The 19,808-nt window shown below is 35.4% G+C and overlaps 1 protein-coding gene across 10 annotated transcripts in view; it reads left to right on the forward strand.

Annotated features, from left to right (window-relative positions):
- The window catches only part of FMR1 (fragile X mental retardation 1), a 39,090-nt gene extending 19,557 nt beyond the window's left edge, over nt 1-19,533 (forward strand). For 2 of the 10 annotated variants that reach the window (XM_025372867.1, XM_025372866.1), the window contains 10 exons: nt 1,377-1,547; nt 1,642-1,720; nt 5,222-5,331; nt 6,183-6,317; nt 6,816-6,878; nt 9,008-9,094; nt 11,561-11,756; nt 13,296-13,478; nt 13,962-14,044; nt 17,090-19,533. In XM_025372867.1, the coding sequence (XP_025228652.1) occupies nt 1,377-1,547; nt 1,642-1,720; nt 5,222-5,331; nt 6,183-6,317; nt 6,816-6,878; nt 9,008-9,094; nt 11,561-11,756; nt 13,296-13,478; nt 13,962-14,044; nt 17,090-17,251 (1,269 nt within the window). In that variant the 3' untranslated portion in view covers nt 17,252-19,533. The remainder of the gene's footprint in view (nt 1-1,376; nt 1,548-1,641; nt 1,721-5,221; nt 5,332-6,182; nt 6,318-6,815; nt 6,879-9,007; nt 9,095-11,560; nt 11,757-13,295; nt 13,479-13,961; nt 14,045-17,089) is intronic. The other 8 variants (XM_025372874.1, XM_025372868.1, XM_025372871.1 and 5 more) reach the window with 8 other exon arrangements.
- Nucleotides 19,534-19,808: the final 275 nt, after the last annotated feature.

A 19,808-nucleotide genomic window follows, 5' to 3' on the forward strand; every position in this document is an offset into this window, starting at 1 on the left:
GAATAGTTTAATCTCCTTTTGCCACTTTGTTTTTTCTTAAGGCCATGGAGGGCTGTTTCACTGGTCTTTGCTCTCATTCTTTCTTGATGTCCCTGTGTTCACAATTTTGTGGTTTCTTTAGTGATTCTCTCATAACTTTTAGCCCAGAACTGCCTCCTTACTTTGATTGTGAATATTATGAAAATATACTCATATGCCTCTTCTTAAACATCAAATTATTCTTAAATGATCTATTATACTTTTGGCTAACCATTTATCAGTGAATTATCAATGAAAAAGAATGAACCAGATTAATGAACCAGGACTCCAAAAACATGACTTCTTGAAAAGTCCTAGAATTATTTTATAGATTTTATTACTCTAGTCTAAAAAAAATGGATATTGCACTTTTAAATTATTTATACTAGTTATATTCATTCATTCAAATTATCAGGTCTATTGAACAATGAGAAACTAGTTTGCATGTCTGTCTTTGTTCACTACTAATATTAAAGAGATTTACATGTTCCTATAAGAAATTCCCATTTTTCAACATGAGCCACTAATACGTTTGGTTTTCATTAATGGCATGCTAGAACTAAACACTAAATTTTGGTAATGGTATTTAAAGACAGTGATTATCCACAAGTTTGGGATGTCAGTGTAACTTAGTTTCGTCATCACTGAATATTTACAAGTGCTCATCATACTTGTGGATCCAGATCACAAGGTCTTACAGACTCTAGTCTCATGTTAGCTTTCAGATGCTTACTTACTAAGTTTTTAATTTTTGACATTTTTTGATTATTCAGTTTAACTACTGTACCAACAATTTTTGATTCCTTAGGTTTTGAGGGAGGTATCATTTTAATGTCATTTCACAACAGCAGACTGTTTAGACCACAGTACCTAATGAAAAATAGCACTATTTCCAGAAAATATATACTGATACCTTTTAATAAAAATGAAGCGAATAAAATTTTCTATAAAGATGATATTTAAACATTTTTTTTTACCTAAATAAGTAACATTGAGTTTGTCAGACCGAGTGAGCTGGCTTTTATTGGGGAACATTTGACCTGCTTCTTAGTTATTATATTGTTGATGTCATTGGTTAACTAAGGCAGCCTTGCAGATAAGTTTTCAGCAGTTACCTTGGAAAATGTCAATAAGTTCTTTCCTATTAACAAAAACATAAAATGTCATAGACCTTTAGTAACCTAAAAAGTACTTAGGCTGTGAGAGGTATTTTCTAAAACCTGTTAGTTTTTAACTAAAACTATTAAAAATTTATGGACCCCTCATATACAGGGTCAAGATAATTTACATAGCTGGCCTCAATACAGTTGTCATGATAGTTGATAAAGTGTATTTATCAGACGTGCATTTCTCTTCAGAGTTCAAGGCAGCTTGCCTCGAGATTTCATGAACAGTTTATCGTAAGAGAAGATCTGATGGGTCTAGCTATTGGTACTCATGGTGCTAATATTCAGCAAGCTAGAAAAGTACCTGGGGTCACTGCTATTGATCTAGATGAAGATACCTGCACATTTCATATTTATGGAGAGGTAAATATTTTACTGCATAGTTTTTTTCTTTTTCCCCAAAACAAGTATTTCAGCTAGCTAATCTTTTGTCTTAAAACTTTTCCCCTTTTATTAGGATCAGGATGCAGTGAAAAAAGCTAGAAGCTTTCTCGAATTTGCTGAAGATGTCATACAAGTTCCAAGGAACTTAGTAGGTAAGTCAGAAGTATCTGCTGACATATAGTACAAAAACAAAGTTTAGGTATGTTTTAATTTATTTATGGTGATAGAATTCCACTTTTTCTCACTGGAGGGTATCATTTAATTGAAACATAGTCTTTGAAATATGGTCTGTTCTTCTAGCATACAAAAAATTATTTGGTAAGTATGATGTTCAAAGGTTACATTTTCAGAAGATATTCAAAAGAGATTGCTTTTCTAATTCAAACCTACTAATACCTGAAAGGGTAAATCTTGCCCAGCCTCCTTACTGTATACTTTTTATATCTTAAAATTAAATAATTTTTCAAAGTGAATGATATTTGGGGGCTTTATGATTTGAAGTAGATTTGTGTTTGATCCTTCTCATGGGACTATAAAATGAAAGCATTCATTTTAATTATCTCAGGGTTGAAGATCTGAACATAGGTTACTTAAATCTAAAAAGTTCCAAAGCTAGAAGAAACTTCAAATGTCTCTGGGACTTTCTGCAAAGTCAATAGTAATTCTTCATTTTGACTTGAGTACTGTTTTATGACCAGCACCATCGTGAGTATCAGCAAATATTTAGGAGCTCTTCACCAATACTCCTAAATGCTGCAGATATCTTTAGTAGAACATATCAAAACCAGGTGCAGTTTTATCAAGAAAGCTACATATGTTTTTAATTTGTAAATAAAATTGGGACATACTGCCTATATGTGTTTTATCTTTTAAACTTGAGATCATGGCCATTTTATATAAAGTAATACATTTTCTTTTAAAGAAGAAAGCAAGGACTTCTCATACATTCTGTTTACGTAGTTTCGATGCTAATTTAGCCTGCTTTTTTATCAGCATAGAATCATAAACATCTTCCTTGTCATTAACAAACACTAGAAATGGTATCTTCCAAAGAAAATTAGCTTGAAGATAAAGTACAAATAGTAGGGATATAATGCAGAAGTGTTAGCTCAACTGTATACTACAGACAACTGGAGAATGTGTTTGTAATGTTACTAAGGTAACTTGCATACCAATTGTATGTGTACAGAATGTATGCATAGCACAAGATAAAGTGGTAATCTCAAGACAGTCGGGTGATGAATAATATTTATTTTCTTCTTTACAGCTTGTCAAGCAGTTGCATACCTTTTGTAGTTAGAAAGGTTATTGTAAATTTAGGAATTCTTATGGAAAAAGAGCCGGTAGGTTTTTTTTTTTTTTTTTTTAAATAGCAAATGAGTAGAGAATTGTGTGTCAGATTCATTAAAGTTGGTTTTGAAGGTGGCATGATGGTAGTGGGGAGAGTGCTTGGGCATTGGAGCTGGATCTGGATTTCAGTCCTACTTTATTCTTTGGTGGCAGTGTGACTGTGGGTCACTGTCTTAGCCCCCCTGAGACTTCTTTTTTTTTACCTATCAAATGTGATAATAGTATCCACCTAATACAGTTGATGTGATAATTAAATGGGAAGATATAGTAGGGGACAATTCTGGACACAGTAGGGGACTCTGTTCTTCAGCTTATTCAAAACAACTCCCATTTCAGTAGAACGGGATCATAGTAAATTGCCCTTTGGGATTTGGAAATAAGTGTATAATGTAGAATTGGATTATTTGCTATTAAATATTAAAAGTAGATTCTACCTGTGGTTACCTGGAAAGAAGAGGATCTCAGAAATAACCAGAAAGACTGCTAAAGTAAATCAGCCTTGTTTTTGTTTTGTTGTTTCTAGTTAGTAAAATGAGATAATTCTGTTTTAGAGATGGTCCACTGCAACACTGGGAATGTTGGGAATTTTCAGAAAGCATTTTATGTAAGATTTTGGGCAAGGCAGATCTTTAGAGAGATGTCATAATCAGTTTTGCATGTGTTTTGTTTGAGTCAACCAACATTATTTGTGATCTCTATTTTTCACAAACTCTCTTTAGTATATGCACTAATGTATCTTCTTTTCATGATTCTTCACTCACTCAGAATGAATTGGTATAACCAGTCTGCTATAGTTAACACACAGTACTTAGGATAGTTAAGACATTATCTTAATAAAAACATCCCAAAATCTCATTTTTCATTTTGGTAACTCACTTAGATCTTTATTAAAGTCGACATTAGTTCATGAAAATATAAGTGTTGCAGATTAAAATCAAACTGTGTGAAGATTCCAAGTAGCTTCTCTCACCTCACCTTTCCCCTTTTCATTGTAGAAGAGCAGAAATAATTGACAGGACCTAGACCAAGAATCCTGATTTAATGGTGTCAGTTCTGTTCTATGACTAGTCAAAGAGTTTCTAGGGGTGAATGAGGCAGCCACACACAGCAAGAGTGTCAAAGCTATGCTCTGATTACAAGAGCCACAAGAATTTTTTGTGAGAAGGCTTTTCACTGAGTTCTTATCTAGCATTGGCTCAGAGCAAATTTTCGCTTCCATCTTTTCCCCCAACTTTGCCTTGAGCTTTGCCTTTAAAGGCAAAAAGGAAAACATGGAAGATGAGATGGTGAGGGCAGCATTTGGTGGATGTGGCCAATATAAGGGTACTTAGGTACCTTGGGTGAGCCCTCAGAATCAGATGTAGTTCACATATACATTTCTAGAGTTAGTAATTCTTAAGTTTGTAATGTCTTGCTTTAACACTCATGTGCGATGATGCTTATGAAAGCAGCCATTTTCCAGTAATGTATATGATTGAATTTTACAAAATAAGGAAATGATCAAGTACCTATTTTTTACTGGTACTTGAAATCTCAAGTTTTAATAGATGTTACTGAAAAATACTTAAACTGGTTTTAAGTTTTTTCATTGTGGTTTTGAGTTATCTTAAAGTGGGTTTTCTTAATCTTTTACTCTGTGACTAATCCCTTCACTTTTTAATACATTGCTAAAGTTTATAAGTAATGCACAGGAGTGATACTCTGTTAACACATTGACCTTGAAGAATTTGTATTCCTTTTGGATGTATGTATAGCTGCTTAAGCCACTTTCGAACTTAGATTATCTTTTATAAATGTGCCTTCCATACAGAATTCTGAAAATATTTACCATGGACAAAGAAGCAGATTTAAATCAGGTACAGATAAGAATGGAAAGTATTGAATAAGTGAATACATTTCCCATTATCTCTCCTTTTTTCTTAATTCTTTTTATAGAACTTTGCAGAAAGAATGATACATACCACGGTACCAGCAAGTTTAAAGCGTACCCTTTTGTGCAAAAATAAGAGGCTATCTTTGAACTGCCTTAAAAATTCAAAATTACCCAATCAGTTTGCAAGCATTAATCAACTCTGGTACCTGACCAAAGGAGTTTAAACAATGATGTCCTAATGAAACAGAAAACCAGATTAACCATCTTGTTGAAAAGAGTCTCTACTTTGGTTTTGAAATCTTACAATTCAATACGTACACATACACATAAAAATGTCTATCTATATGAATGTAATAGTTTACAGTAGGGCTGTGCTTACTGCTTTAAGGTATGTATTTTTAAAACCAAACTTTATTTATTTATTTCTTAGGCAAAGTAATAGGAAAAAACGGAAAGCTGATTCAGGAGATTGTGGATAAGTCAGGAGTTGTGAGGGTGAGGATTGAGGCTGAAAATGAGAAAAATGTTCCACAAGAAGAGGTATGTTCCAGTACAAATATTTTGTGGCTTGTCTAATAGTAAAAGTTTTTTTTTATGTGATATGTTGAAGACCTCTAATATGTGCATAAAGTAAATGCAAATATTCTGATTATCAAGCATGCCTGCTGTAATTAATGTCATAGTTGTAGATAATGGCCCCTCTCTGTCCTCTAATGCTGTGAGTTTGGATTAGTCACTTTATTGAATCCTTTTTCCTAATCTTTAAAATGGGTAGTTATAAATTTTTAAATATGAGACATACATCACTGGGTTGAGTGTTAATAACAATTTAGTAAAATAATATATATATATATAAATGCTTTTTAAAGCACTTTGTAAATGTTAATGTTGCTGACAAAGGCAAAATTGGAACATAGGTTTTCTGGCTTTTATCTTTTCACTTTTTTAGTTTGGGGATTGTGTAGTATATGTGTTTATTCTGTGTGCTTTAAATTTATTTCTGTGCTTAATATCTCTTCCCCATCCTCCTTACCTTTAAATTCTATAACCCTTTTATCTTCATAAATATATGCTTTTTGTAGCAGCTTTTAAAGTATTTGCATGGGGTAGAGAGGTGAGGATGCACCTTTCTGTGCAATAGTACTCTTAAGATACTGTCTCCTCAAAGAGCCATAATTTTCACATATTGTCTAGCTTTCTTTTTGAAAGATTCTTTTAGCTAAAGTCAAATCTTTTTTTCTGTATATAATTTGTATTCTGTAATTTTATAAACCAAAACTGTTTATAATAACTTACATCTTTAAAAAATATGATTGATAACATTAATAGAGCTAAATAAAGTTTTAAATTGGCCCTTTTTTTCTTTTTTGTGTTTTCTGTTTTTTACCAAGGAAATTATGCCACCAAATTCCCTTCCTTCCAATAATTCAAGGGTTGGACCTAATGCCCCAGAAGAAAAAAAACATTTAGATATAAAGGAAAACAGCACCCATTTTTCTCAACCTAACAGTACAAAAGTCCAGAGGGTAAGAATTACTTGTCACTTTGAATTACAATAAAAGAAATTTGTCTCAGATGTCACAATTGGTATTTTGGGTTTTTTCTCTGGTTAGACTTGTAGGCTACTTATGTTCTATTTTTTTTTTTTTTTAAATGTGATTGCCAGTTTATGAGATACTACAAATTAATGTGATACATACTTTTCAATTTATTCACAGTGACAAATCTTATGCTGTAAACACAGAATAATGGGGTTGCATTTAGTGGTCACATTTTTCTTTTGACAGTGGGCTGTCTTTTTTCCATGCCTTCTTTCTTTAAATTTTCCAGGTATTGTAGCTCAAAATACACCTTCTGTTAGATGCATTAGTTACTACTTAAAACCATATTTTAGAAACTAATTTTCTGAACTAATCTATTTAGAAATCGGTTTAAAAGTCCTGCAGTGAAAGTCCTGCGTTCAGGCTTCTGTGTATCATTTGTTATAGTTAATGACATCCCTTGCATTCCTTATACTGCTTTAGGTGTTAGTGGCTTCATCAGTTGTAGCAGGGGAATCCCAGAAACCTGAACTCAAGGCTTGGCAGGTAGGAGAACATTCCTTGAGAAGTACACTTTCAGTTTATATTTTAATGTTTATTCCCCTTGTTAAGAAAGATTACAAATGATCATCAGGATTAGGGACTGGAGGGAGGAGTGTTTGTGGGTATGTGGATCCATTGCCCCGGAGTTAAAGCTTAAACACCTTCATGCCGCTTGTAAGGCTTTTCCCAGTTACTTGTCCAGTATCATGTCTAAATTATCTTCTCCCTTGCACTCTAGAGACGCTTAAGCCATACTGAAGTACTTTGAGTTCTCTGAACATTCTCATGCTTATGTTGCTTCTAGACGTATGTAGAGGTTTACTCTGCCTGGAACGCTTTTTCTCCTCCACTTGTCACTTCATTTTGACTTTATTCCTTACAAAGCTTTCCTTGTGTACTTGCCAAAGATCCCCACCGCCATGGCTGGTTCAAGAGCCTTCCCCTTCTGTTTTGCAATGTGCTCACCCCTAGCATAGCACTTAAACATAGATGTTTATTTGTTGATCTCCTCAACCACATTGTAAGTTCCTTGAGGGCAGGGAGAGCTCGTGAGAACTGTTTATGGAAAAAATGTTGTGAACTCATGGATTAAAAGCAAAGGTGCCATTTTACAAAGAGGACTATAACAGCAAGTAGATTGGATATGTCTCATTGCCAGGCAGCCCATTATCCCAGAACAAGGAGTAACTTTTTTCTGGTGTCCATATTGAAGGCCATCAGTCCATTCTTGCCTTTCTTCATTTTAATTTACTATTCAGGTCTACTCGTGAAGTGCTTAAATTAGAGTGGCCCTTGGGGTACTCCAACAGTTTAAACGTTGCAAGAAAAGATATTCGTAAATAATTTGCTCCAAAGTCAATCTAACTAAATCTATTACATAGGATTTTAAAGCTTAGTTTGGTGATGTTTGACCCAGAGGGAAGGGTGTAGCATTCATTCCATCACATGGTATTTTGGGAAATAATACAGTTAAAGGCTTTGTAACAAATAAAGCTTGTTGGAGAAACACCCAACATGCAGAAATGAATTGCCAGTTAATAATTTGCACAATTGTGTCTAGGTTTCCCTATAACTTGTGACAAGAAGTAGTTTTTTTTTTCCTCATTTTATATATATATATATATATGGGCTAGGAGTACAGACATTTAGCATATGCCTTTTAAAAATCTGTTCTTATATTAAGTAGTGTCCATAGAGAGAAGTTCAAACTTTCCTTGTGATTCAGCCTTTTAAAATTTTCTGAGTACATTATTGAAATGTGTATGGGCTTAATAAAACTTACGCTTGTCAGTGTACCTATTTTTTTGTCTCACAGATTATTCGGTGCATTTTTATCCTGATGTTTTTGTTTGTATTTTGTGTGTACTGTTTTACTTGGTTAGCAGAAATGATTTACTTTTTACTTTTGTACCCTTGGTATTTCATTTTGATTTTTTTAAAGAATTTGATCGGCCAGGTGCAGTGGCTCACGCCTGTAATCCCGACACTTTGGGAGGCCAAGGCAGGCAGATCACCTGAGCCCAGGAGTTCGAGACCAACTTGGGCAATGTGGCGAAACCCCTTCTCTACAAAAAATACAAAAATTAGCTGGGTATGGTGGCATGCACGTGTAGTCCCAGCTATTCAGGAGGCTGAGGTGGGAGGAGCACCTAGGGCCCGAGGAGGTCAAGGCTACAGCAAGCCATTATCATGCCACTGCACTCCAGCCTGGACAACAGAATAAAAAGACCCTGTCTCAAAAACAAACCAAAAAAAACAAAAAAAATTGATCAGGATAAGGCCTTTTGTAAATGAATTAGAGCATCTTATACTACTAATTTTGTTTATACATCTCATGCTAAAGCTTGTATAATTTTGAATTATACATTTTGTGATTTTGCTAATACTGAATACTAGTCTTTATAATAATCTGATATGTTTAAGAGGTTGCTATTGATCTACTCGTATTCATAGTAGATGTATAAAGTAGTATATCAACTACTTTTGTTTTCATATATTGATTTATATTTACAGCAAACATTTGTGTACCTACTATTCACCAGATCCTGTGCTAGGGAATTAGTCGTTACTTGCATTTTTCAGATTAATCTGTCATTAATTTTATAGGATCATTGTTGCAATTTCTTTTTCAGGGTATGGTACCATTTGTTTTTGTGGGAACAAAGGACAGCATCGCTAATGCCACTGTTCTTTTGGATTATCACCTGAACTATTTAAAGGTGAGAACAGAAAGAACTTTAACTTCTAATCCTTTTGTACTAAAATATACAAACTTTATAGTAGATCTTTCAGCAGTTAGGACTCATTCTAGCCTGTGGAAAACACTGTATGACTTGTCAAAGATAATAGAGAAAATACGTTGTTTAGCTTATAATTTTTCTAAAAATGGAAGTCTTTATAAATTTAAGTACCAATATACCAGTTCTCAATAAAGTTTTATATTTCCCCTTATTCTTCTCTTAAACCCTTACACTCAGTTTAGGCAATCCTGTACATAGCCTATTAATCCATTTGATCCTTTCTAGCATTTTGCTTTTTTCCAGGCCAAAATTTGTGTCTATAACTCTTGCCTTTATTGCTCCTTTTATGTCATTTATCAAGGAAATCTAAGCATTTCGTGAAGTTCTTTGCTTAAATGTTTACCCTCTCTACTTTTCTCTTTACTGTTATTCAAAATACAAACTATTTGTGTCTTCTCGTAAATGTTCATTTTAGTTAGTGTGATGCAGTTATGCCTCCTTTAAATTTCAAACTGGAAGATAGGAACCAGGAGGCTACAAGGTGTAGTGGAGAAAGCACTGGATTGACAATCCAGCAATTTACTTATAAGACTTCAGCCAATGAACTAGCTGTGTGACTTTAGGCAAGTCACTTCCCTACGTTAGATGCTTCTTGAAATTCCTTTTGGCCAAAATGTTCTATAATTTAATGAAATGGAAATTGATCTACTTCATTTTCATGATGTTTTATTTGTATCCATACATATCAAAATTATAATGTAGCTGGTATTAAATGTTTTTAAAGAGCATTTCAACTCTTATTTATGGCATTAAGAATTTTTTTTTGCTGATTTCTTGAAAGAAAAAGTACATGATTTCTGCTTGTGTGTAAATAAGAATGAAAGGAAGAAAAAGTGTAATACTGGGCATGCCATTCATTCTTATGGTGGCCAGTTAATTAAAAGTGGGAAGGTTTCATCCAGCAAGGTTTACATGGGTAGGATACCTCTTTGATTTTTTTTTTAAGTATGTTTATGTGTAATCTTGTGTGTGTGTTTCTTCATATTCTTAGCTTAAATCATTATGAAGGCCTGGAGAGTTAGGATTGCATTGTATCAAATCCCTTGTTCTTTTGACTGATGTTCTTTCTTAGATCCTTTGATTTATTCTCAAGAATATCTTCTTTGGTTATCAGCAGCTGCTCTGTTGCCATTCTTTCCATCACCAGAACTTCCCTTGTTTGGGCCTGGCATCTCACCAAAAGGTGACTGCTTTGCCCCAGTGGGATAACCTGGACTACTGTTCTGTTTTGCAAGATATTCCCATTCTATGAGCTATTACTATACCTTTGGAAGAAGTCACTCAGCTGCAGTCTCTCCTTTGCTCAAATTCTATGTAAAACAGATTCTGGTGTAACTATGTAACTTGCTAATGATGGCAGAGCACAGATGAAACTGACCAAATCCTTACCTGACCTTTCTTTTCCAGAAGCTGCCACAACCAAGATTTTAGAAACTTAGCTGTACAGGGGCTTCTCCAATGACTGTTGATATAGACAGTCTCTATGATAACCTCTGCTTCACTGAGACACCTACTACTACTATAGTTATGAATCTGATTCCCTGTAGCCAGTAAATGAGATGTTTATGAGTGGATTGGGAGGACAGTGGTTAGAAATGAGGTTTCATCTGGTTTTAACAGAACCCAACATACTGGAAGCACTGTTTGTAAGGGTCTGTCAGTGGACCCCAGGTGTATATTTCTATCAACTGAATGTGTACTGTTTCTCATACTTGTTGTAGCAGAGTTGTAGTCTTTAAGAAGTTTTCAAGGCCTGATGTAAGACCTAGCTGTCTGGTCAGGTATTAAATAGTTTTGTTTTCCCCTCATGAGGAATAGTCAGCATTTTCAGTTCATGAAAAAATCATTGTTCCTTAACCATAGTATATGTTCTTTTAAAACAAAAGATGGCCCAAACTCAATGCTTTGTAAATTAAGGTATTGACTGGCAAATCTATTTTAATCAAGATTATTTACAATGTGTGATTTTTAAGGTTAACTGGTTAAACCTTAAATGTCATTTATCTGTATTCATACAGTTTAGCATTGTTTTATTTAATATCCTATCATGAAGAAGTCCCCAAAATAGCATATCTGTGCCTTAGCAGTAGAATAATTGGATAATAGTGCCAAATTAGACAACTTTAAATTGTATTCAGTATAACTTTAATGCTGAGTGTTTTTGTTATATCTCTAATTCTCGACATCGATAATCTGTTATCTGTAGTGATTTTCTTTTTAAGGAGATCATTCAGTTTCCTGATAATTCTGTGTAACGGTGGTTACTGTAAATTTAGAGCTGAAATTGAAATATTCTAGTATATTTTTTATCTGATGAAAAGGAGAAAGGTTTTATTAAGTAAAATGTCAAATTATTTTTACTGTTATCTTGTATATTTTAAATAGGAAGTAGACCAGTTGCGTTTGGAGAGATTACAAATTGATGAGCAGTTGCGACAGATTGGAGCTAGTTCTAGACCACCACCAAATCGTACAGATAAGGAAAAAAGCTATGTGACTGATGATGGTCAAGGAATGGGTCGAGGTAGTAGACCTTACAGAAATAGGGGGCACGGCAGACGCGGTCCTGGATATACTTCAGGTACAAACTAAGCATTTTACTCAGTAACTTTATCTGTTCCTAGACTTATAGCTGCTAATCTCTAATATTCATTAGAACCCCATTATAACAATTTGTCACTACATGGTTTCCAGTTCGCAATGGGTTAAATTGTGTTACAAGAGACATAGAATAAAAACCTGATAATAAACACGTAGAGTTCACAGGGCAGGTGCAAGTTCTGTTCATGCTCTGATTGGGGGTAAATCTGCAAAGCCCTTGTGTGTTGATGATTTTCTTTAAGGCCTCTCCTGATTTTATAACTGTATAGTCAAAACTTGTTTCATTTGTGTACTGTGGCTCATTTTTTTGTCAGGTATGTGCTGGTCATACTTGCTGGATGGACTGTGTAAATCAGGGGTCTGCCTCTTGTGGCTCATAAGGTGATTTTCAGTGGCATGGCCAAAGTCAGCCCTAGGCACAGTCAAGAAGTAGGCAAAGTTTCTCTTTGCCTTCCCAGCTTTTCTGTCCGTGCTTCTTTCTTCTCTCCCAGTACCTTTCAGTGAACCTGATCCCCACCTGCCAGTGCCTACTGTCTTTCTTGCTCAACTGTGTATCTACTTTGTAACTTGCTAATGGTGGTATAAGATATAATCCATCTCACGCATATTTGCATTTCAAAAAGGAACTCTTTAAGATGGAAAAGCCTTCAAGATCCACAGGAATGAAGCTATAATGGTGAAGCTATAATTGGTCATTAGCTCCAACAAAGGAAGAGAGAGGTAGTAGAGTTGATATTCTGGAGTTGGGGAGAATTACCTACTCCTAAGGCCAACCTTGAACCTAACCCCTAACCCCTCTCCCAACAGTCTATTCTTTTTATTCATGAATTTCTGCCTCACCGTGGAGCTCTTTTTCTCCACTCCTGTCCTCTAAGTCATTAACCCCTTCAGGCATAATGAGTTTATTATAGTAATTCTTTATTAATGATCAGTTATTGTAATGGGAGTTGGGGGGGCAGGTTGTGGACCAAACATCAGGCAAGCGTGTATCTGCCTTCAGCTAGATCCAATCCGTGACCCCACAAAAGACCCTTCCCTGAAGCAGTTGCCATGGTGGCCTCCTTTGCCACCCTCTCAGAAATGACCAGATTATATACATTCCCCTCTGTCCTGGGCCAAATCTTGCTAAAAGGAGCTCTCTTTATAGAGGTTTTATCAAGGTATCACACTTAACTGTCGTAGATAATCTTTCCTCCAGAGAGCATAGATGTTTAAAGGAATACAGCTGTTTAATGATACGGCACATTAAGGTTTGAACTTAGGTGGCTAATAAAATACCTTTTTAAAAATGAGAATGAAACATGTTTATAACCGAAATTACCTCAAATATTGCAAAGCCCTTCATTTTGAGTTTAAAATTTTGTTTTATGAAATGGAAGGTGATAATACTCTTTGTGGGCTTATAAATTGGGAAGAGTTTTGGATTACCCCTGAAACGTCTCTGAAAGCTTCTGTTAACCTCTTTTTTTTTTTTTTTTTTTAAGTCAGACAATGGTATATAACTTTTAACTCTCGATAGGAACTAATTCTGAAGCATCAAATGCTTCTGAAACAGAATCTGACCACAGAGACGAACTCAGTGATTGGTCATTAGCTCCAACAGAGGAAGAGAGGGAGAACTTCCTGCGCAGAGGAGACGGACGGCGGCGTGGAGGGGGAGGAAGAGGACAAGGAGGAAGAGGACGTGGAGGAGGCTTCAAAGGTATGGAGATCTTCATTAAGAAATCAAAGTGAATTGTAGCAGCTGTCTTGAAGTTCCATGAAAAATCCTGTTGATGCAATGAACTATTATCAAGATCCCATCTCTCCCATTTTGTGCTGATCACCATAGGAAAGGATCAGCCTTCCACTTGTGTAGAAAGAAAGAATATTAGGCAGCCTTCCTTATGGTTCATATAGATACATGAATAAATGCTGGATAACTAATTCAGCATCTTTGTGAGTCTAAACAGCATCACTTCATTAACTCACATTGACCTGTAGATGCAGAATTACAATACCTGTGAAATATTTTCTGTTACTTGACAGCAGGCTAGATTATTGATCATTATGTAACTGGAATCACTGGGGTTGATTACATTTCAGATTCTATGGTTGGTTTAAATAGAGGATGTGGGAATAAAGAACTTCCGGTAAGCATTTCAGAATTCAGTAACTGTTGAACCTTTTGAAAATATTCTCATAGGAAACGACGATCACTCCCGAACAGATAATCGTCCACGTAATCCAAGAGAGGCTAAAGGAAGAACAACGGATGGATCCCTTCAGGTAAAACCTGTCTGCCTCTTTTCATCTTAATTGTTTGAATATGGTAGTTTGAGATTTATGAGTTTATTTTACTTTATTGAAAACATGTTCAAAGATTACAAATCCAGTTTATATGAAATATTTTACCTTCAACATTACAGTTGTAGTCAATCTTAGTTCTTCGTGACAAGTATAAAAATAAGGGGATTTCTCTAGAGAATATGCAGTCTGAGTATTTATAAAGACCTTGACAGACACACTATGATTTTATTATTTATTATTTATTTTTACTTTTTTGAGACAGAGTTTTGCTTTTGTTGCCCAGGCTGGAGTGCAATGGCGCAATCTCAGCTCACAGTAACCTCTGCCTCCCAGGTTCAAGTGATTCTCCTGCCTCGGCCTCCTGAGTAGCTGGAATTACAGGCACCCGCTACCACGCCCAGCTAATTTTTGTATTTTTAGTATAGACCTGGTTTCACCATGTTGGTCAGGCCGGTCTTGAACTCCCAACCTCAGGTGATCTGCCCGCCTTGGCTTCCCAATGTGCTGGGATTACAGGCGTGAGCCACCGTGCCCAGCCACACTATGATTTTAATACTGCGTTGGTAGACCTACAATCCCCTAGAGAAGGAACATCCTGGGATGTACTTAGAGACTTCAGTAAGCTCTATGTGTCTTTGCTCCCCTGAGATACAGGGATAAGGTATTGTCTTTGAATAGAAAATAAGGAAAAGAAGATGTCTCTCTCACAACTAATAATCATGATAGACAGAGCTGATGATATTCAGCTAGTCTCCATGCTTGGTCAGTCATCCGCTTATTTACACCCAGGACCTAGTCTGAGGATCCCTTCTCAGTTGGCTGTCACCAGTGCTAAACCAGTTGTTATATAATTTTAAAATTATCTCCTGAGCACATCCAGGCACCTTTGCTAAGTGCTTTGTGTATGTTTTATCTCATTTAATCTTACAGCAACCCACTGAGGTAGTTTTATTATTCCACTTTATAGGTGAGTGCACTGAAGCTTCAGTCCTTTGCCCCCAGTCACATAGCTAGCATATGTCCAAATGATAGTCAAACCTTAATGTTTGATTCTCCGAATCCATGTTGTTGTCTACTTTTTCTGTAACTTTTAATTTTCAAGACAAGTGGTTAGGGTTCCTTCCTGACTATGGATTCATTTGGGACCATCACCCAAGATTAGTGAGAGATACTTTTTAAGACAAAGTTTACGATGGAATATTTCTTGGAATTCATAGCAGCTCAAAGTGAGTGTTAACTATTGATGGGTTCTTAAGGACCAGCACAGAAATCCCTTGGACATAGATAGATTGGCAAATTAGTGTATGTACCTGTCTTTTACAAAGCTGTAAGATATTTATGTACCAGTTTTGTAATTCTCCACTTTAACCGACATGTTTGATGAACTTGGCAGTCTAACCAGGATGCACATTTATATTTCTAAATGAAATGGAATACTGAATTAAAAAGGTGATGTTATGAAAATAGATACAAATCTGGCCAGGCACGGTGGCTTACGCCTGTAATCCCAGCACTTTGGGAGGCCAAGGCAGACTGATCACCTGAGGTCAAGAGTTTGAGACTAGCCTGGCTAACATGGTGAAACCCTGTTTCTACTAAAAATGCAAAAAATTAGCCAGGCGTGTTAGTGGGCACCTGTAATCTCAGCTACTCGGAAGGCTGAGGCAGGAGAATCGCTTGAACCCAGGTGGCAGAGGTTGCAGTGAGCTGAGATCTCGCCATTGCACTCCAGCTTGGGCAACAAGAGCGAAACTCCATCTCAGAAAAAAAAAAAAAAAAAGCTGGGCACGGTGGCTCACGCCTGTAATCCCAGCACTTTGGGAGGCCAAGGCAGACGGATCACAAGGTCAGGAGATCGAGACCATCCTGGCTAACATGGTGAAACCCCGTCTCTACTAAAAATACAAAATATTAGCCGCGTGTGACGGCATGCACCTGTAGTCCCAGCTACTCGGGAGGCTGAGGCGGGAGGATGGCGTGAACCCGGGAGGCGGAGCTCGCAGTGAGCCGAGATCCTGCCACTGCACTCCAGCCTGGGTGACAGAGCGAGACTGTCTCAAAAAAAAGATACAAATCAAAGTACTGAATCCTTGGTAACCAGACATTTAAAACACATGCGCATACCCGCTACTTAAACATACTTTGAAATTACAACTATTTGGGGATGTTTTTAGCATCTGTGCTTGAAGTAGATCAATATTTGTAGTTGTTTTAGTTCCATTTGTCACTGTTAACTTTCATTTGTACCTCTGGAATTAACAGTGCTGTATTCAGCATTGGCACTTAAAATATTGTATAGCTCTTAGAACACTATTTTTTAAATTATATTAATCTTGATACTCTCCTAGGATTCCAGTCCTTCCACAAATTATTATATTCAATTTTCTTTATACTGTTCCATTCTTCAGACAGAGTTCAGGTTGTAGGATCATCCGAATTTTCTTAGTGAAATACAAGCCAGTAGAAACCAAAGCTTGTGTTTTTCTACTGTATGAGTATGGGAGTTCACGGTATAGAGAAACTTGATCATACCTGTGATAGATACAAAGATGTAAACTAAAGTCTAGTTAGTGAGTTATTTGAGGGTAAAGCCAGAATAGGAAAACATTTTGTTTCTCGTTTCCTAGGTTTCACAATCTTTGGAGAATAACTCATTTTATTTTAACTCTAGTGTTAGAGGCATGTATGTCTTCTGGTAATCAGTAATAGTAATTCATTTTACCTGTTTGTTTCTCACTGTATTATTCTACTTAGAAGAAGACATGATAGGATTGTGAGTTTTTCTCTAACTTTGGATGCAGTGAGATGACCAGTGTGTTCCAGTTAAAGAAGAAGAGTGTTTTAAAATCATAAACCAAATAAAGAATCCTACCTTACATTAATTTCTTGCACTTCTTCTGTTCTCATCTCCATTTCTCTTTTTAACATGTGGAGTTTACACTTCAGGTTTAAATTTCTTCTCAGGCCAATTACAGATTACAGTAGGATATGGTCTGTGTATATAACAACTATAACTTGTTTTAGATCAGAGTTGACTGCAATAATGAAAGGAGTGTCCACACTAAAACATTACAGAATACCTCCAGTGAAGGTAATCGGCTGCGCACGGGTAAAGATCGTAACCAGAAGAAGGAAAAGCCAGACACCGTGGATGGTCAGCAACCACTCGTGAATGGAGTACCCTAAACTGCATAATTCTGAAGTTATATTTCCTATACCATTTCCGTAATTCGTATTCCATATTAGAAAACTTTGTTAGGCCAAAGACAAATAGTAGGCAAGATGGCACAGGGCATGAAATGAACACAAATTCTGCTAAGAATTTTTTATTTTTTGGTATTGGCCATAAGCAACAATTTTCAGATTTGCACAAAAAGATACCTTAAAATTTGAAACATTGCTTTTAAAACTACTTAGCACTTCAGGGCAGATTTTAGTTTTATTTTCTAAAGTACTGAGCAGTGATATTCTTTGTTAATTTGAACCATTTTCCTGCATTGGGTGATAATTCACCAGTACATTCTCAGTTTTTCGTAATATATAGCATTTATGGTAATCATATTAGACTTCTGTTTTCGATCTCGTATAGAAGTCTTCATGAAATGCTATGTCATTTCATGTCCTGTGTCAGTTTATGTTTTGGTCCACTTTTCCAGTATTTTAGTGGACCCTGAAATGTGTGTGATGTGACATTTGTCATTTTCATTAGCAAAAAAAGTTGTATGATCTGTGCCTTTTTTATATCTTGGCAGGTAGGGATATTATATTTGGATGCAGAGTTCAGGGAAGATAAGTTGGAAACACTAAATGTTAAAGATGTAGCAAACCCTGTCAAACATTAGTACTTTATAGAAGAATGCATGCTTTCCATATTTTTTTCCTTACATAAACATCAGGTTAGGCAGTATAAAGAATAGGACTTGTTTTTGTTTTTGTTTTGTTGCACTGAAGTTTGATAAATAGTGTTATTGAGAGAGATGTGTAATTTTTCTGTATAGACAGGAGAAGAAAACTATCTTTTCATTTGAGAGAGGCTAAAATGTTTTCAGCTAGGAACAAATCTTCCTGGTCGAAAGTTAGTAGGATTTGCCTGCTCTTTGGCCTGATGACCAATTTTAACTTAGAGCTTTTTTTTTTAATTTTGTCTGCCCCAAGTTTTGTGAAATTTTTCATATTTTAATTTCAAGCTTAGTTTGGAGAGATAGGAAGGTCATTTCCATGTATGCATAACAATCCTGCGAAGTACAGGTACTTTGTCTAAGAAACATTGGAAGCAGGTTAAATGTTTTATAAACTTTGAAATATATGGTCTAATGTATAAGCAGAATTGGAAAAGACTAAGATCGGTTAACAAATAATACGTTTTTTTTCTTTTGTTTTTTGAAGTGTTGGGGTTTGGTTTGGTTTTTCGAGTCTTTTTTTTTTTTTTTTTTTAAGTGAAATTTATTGAGGAAAAATATGTGAAGGACCTTCACTCTAAGATGTTATATTTTTCTTAAAAAGTAACTCCTAGTAGGGGTACCACTGAATCTGTACAGAGCCGTAAAAACTGAAGTTCTGCCTCTGATGTATTTTGTGAGTTTCTTTCTTTGAATTTTCATTTTACAGTTACTTTTCCTTGCATACAAGCAAGCATATAAAAATGGCAACAAACTGCACATGATTTCACAAATATTAAAAAGTCTTTTAAAAAGTATTGCCAAACATTAATGTTGATTTCTAGTTATTTATTCTGGGAATGTATAGTATTTGAAAACGGAAATTGGTACCTTGCACACATCATCTGTAAGCTGTTTGGTTTTAAAATACTGTAGATAATTAACCAAGGTAGAATGACCTTGTAATGTAACTGCTCTTGGGCAATATTCTCTGTACATATTAGCGACAACAGATTGGATTTTATGTTGACATTTGTTTGGTTATAGTGCAATATATTTTGTATGCAAGCAGTTTCAATAAAGTTTGATCTTCCTCTGCTAAACTGATGTTGATGCAATCCTTACAAATGATTGCTTTTAAAATTTTAAGCTAGGAAAAGAAATCTATAGAAAGTGTTCTGTTACAAAATGTAACTGTTACCATTGGAAATTTCACGTCATAGGAAGTTAGCCTTTATCTACCAACTTTCAAGAACTTGTTTAATAAAGTGAAAAACTCAACCAAATGGTACAAAACCACAGTGTACCATTACATTATGCACTAAGTCTCTTTTTTACAAAGGCTGAATTCAGCAAGGCGCTAACTTGCTTAAATGTGAATTACTAACTTCTAAAACTGTACTTTGATTCACATGTTTTCAAATGGAGTTGGAGTTGATTCATATTACAATATTTGTGTGCTAATCGTGTATGTTTTTCAGTTCAAAGTCATGATGTTTTTAAAATCTTATTAAAGTTTCAAAAATCTGAAGATTGTTTATCTAGATGTAAATTTTTATTAAAAAGTTGCACTTATGAAAAAGCAAAAAATTAGTCTGACAGATGTTTGCTCCTGGTTTTAAATTTCTACATTTGACAAAAACTAATGATATGTGGGGGGAAAGTTGTGCAAAGTAAATGTATGTCGCAAATAATCTTTTATGAGCCCTTAAAAGGCAAAAACGAAGATGCTTGAAAATAATTCTCCATATTCCCAGACATAAAATTTCAACACATTTATTTCATAGGGTGCCACTAAACCATATTAAACATATACTCCTATTTGTGCACACATAAACATACCCTGCCCTTTGGAAAAAAGTATG

The sequence above is a fragment of the Theropithecus gelada genome, chromosome X (genome assembly GCF_003255815.1).
Source record: "Theropithecus gelada isolate Dixy chromosome X, Tgel_1.0, whole genome shotgun sequence".
Lineage (NCBI taxonomy): Eukaryota > Metazoa > Chordata > Mammalia > Primates > Cercopithecidae > Theropithecus > Theropithecus gelada.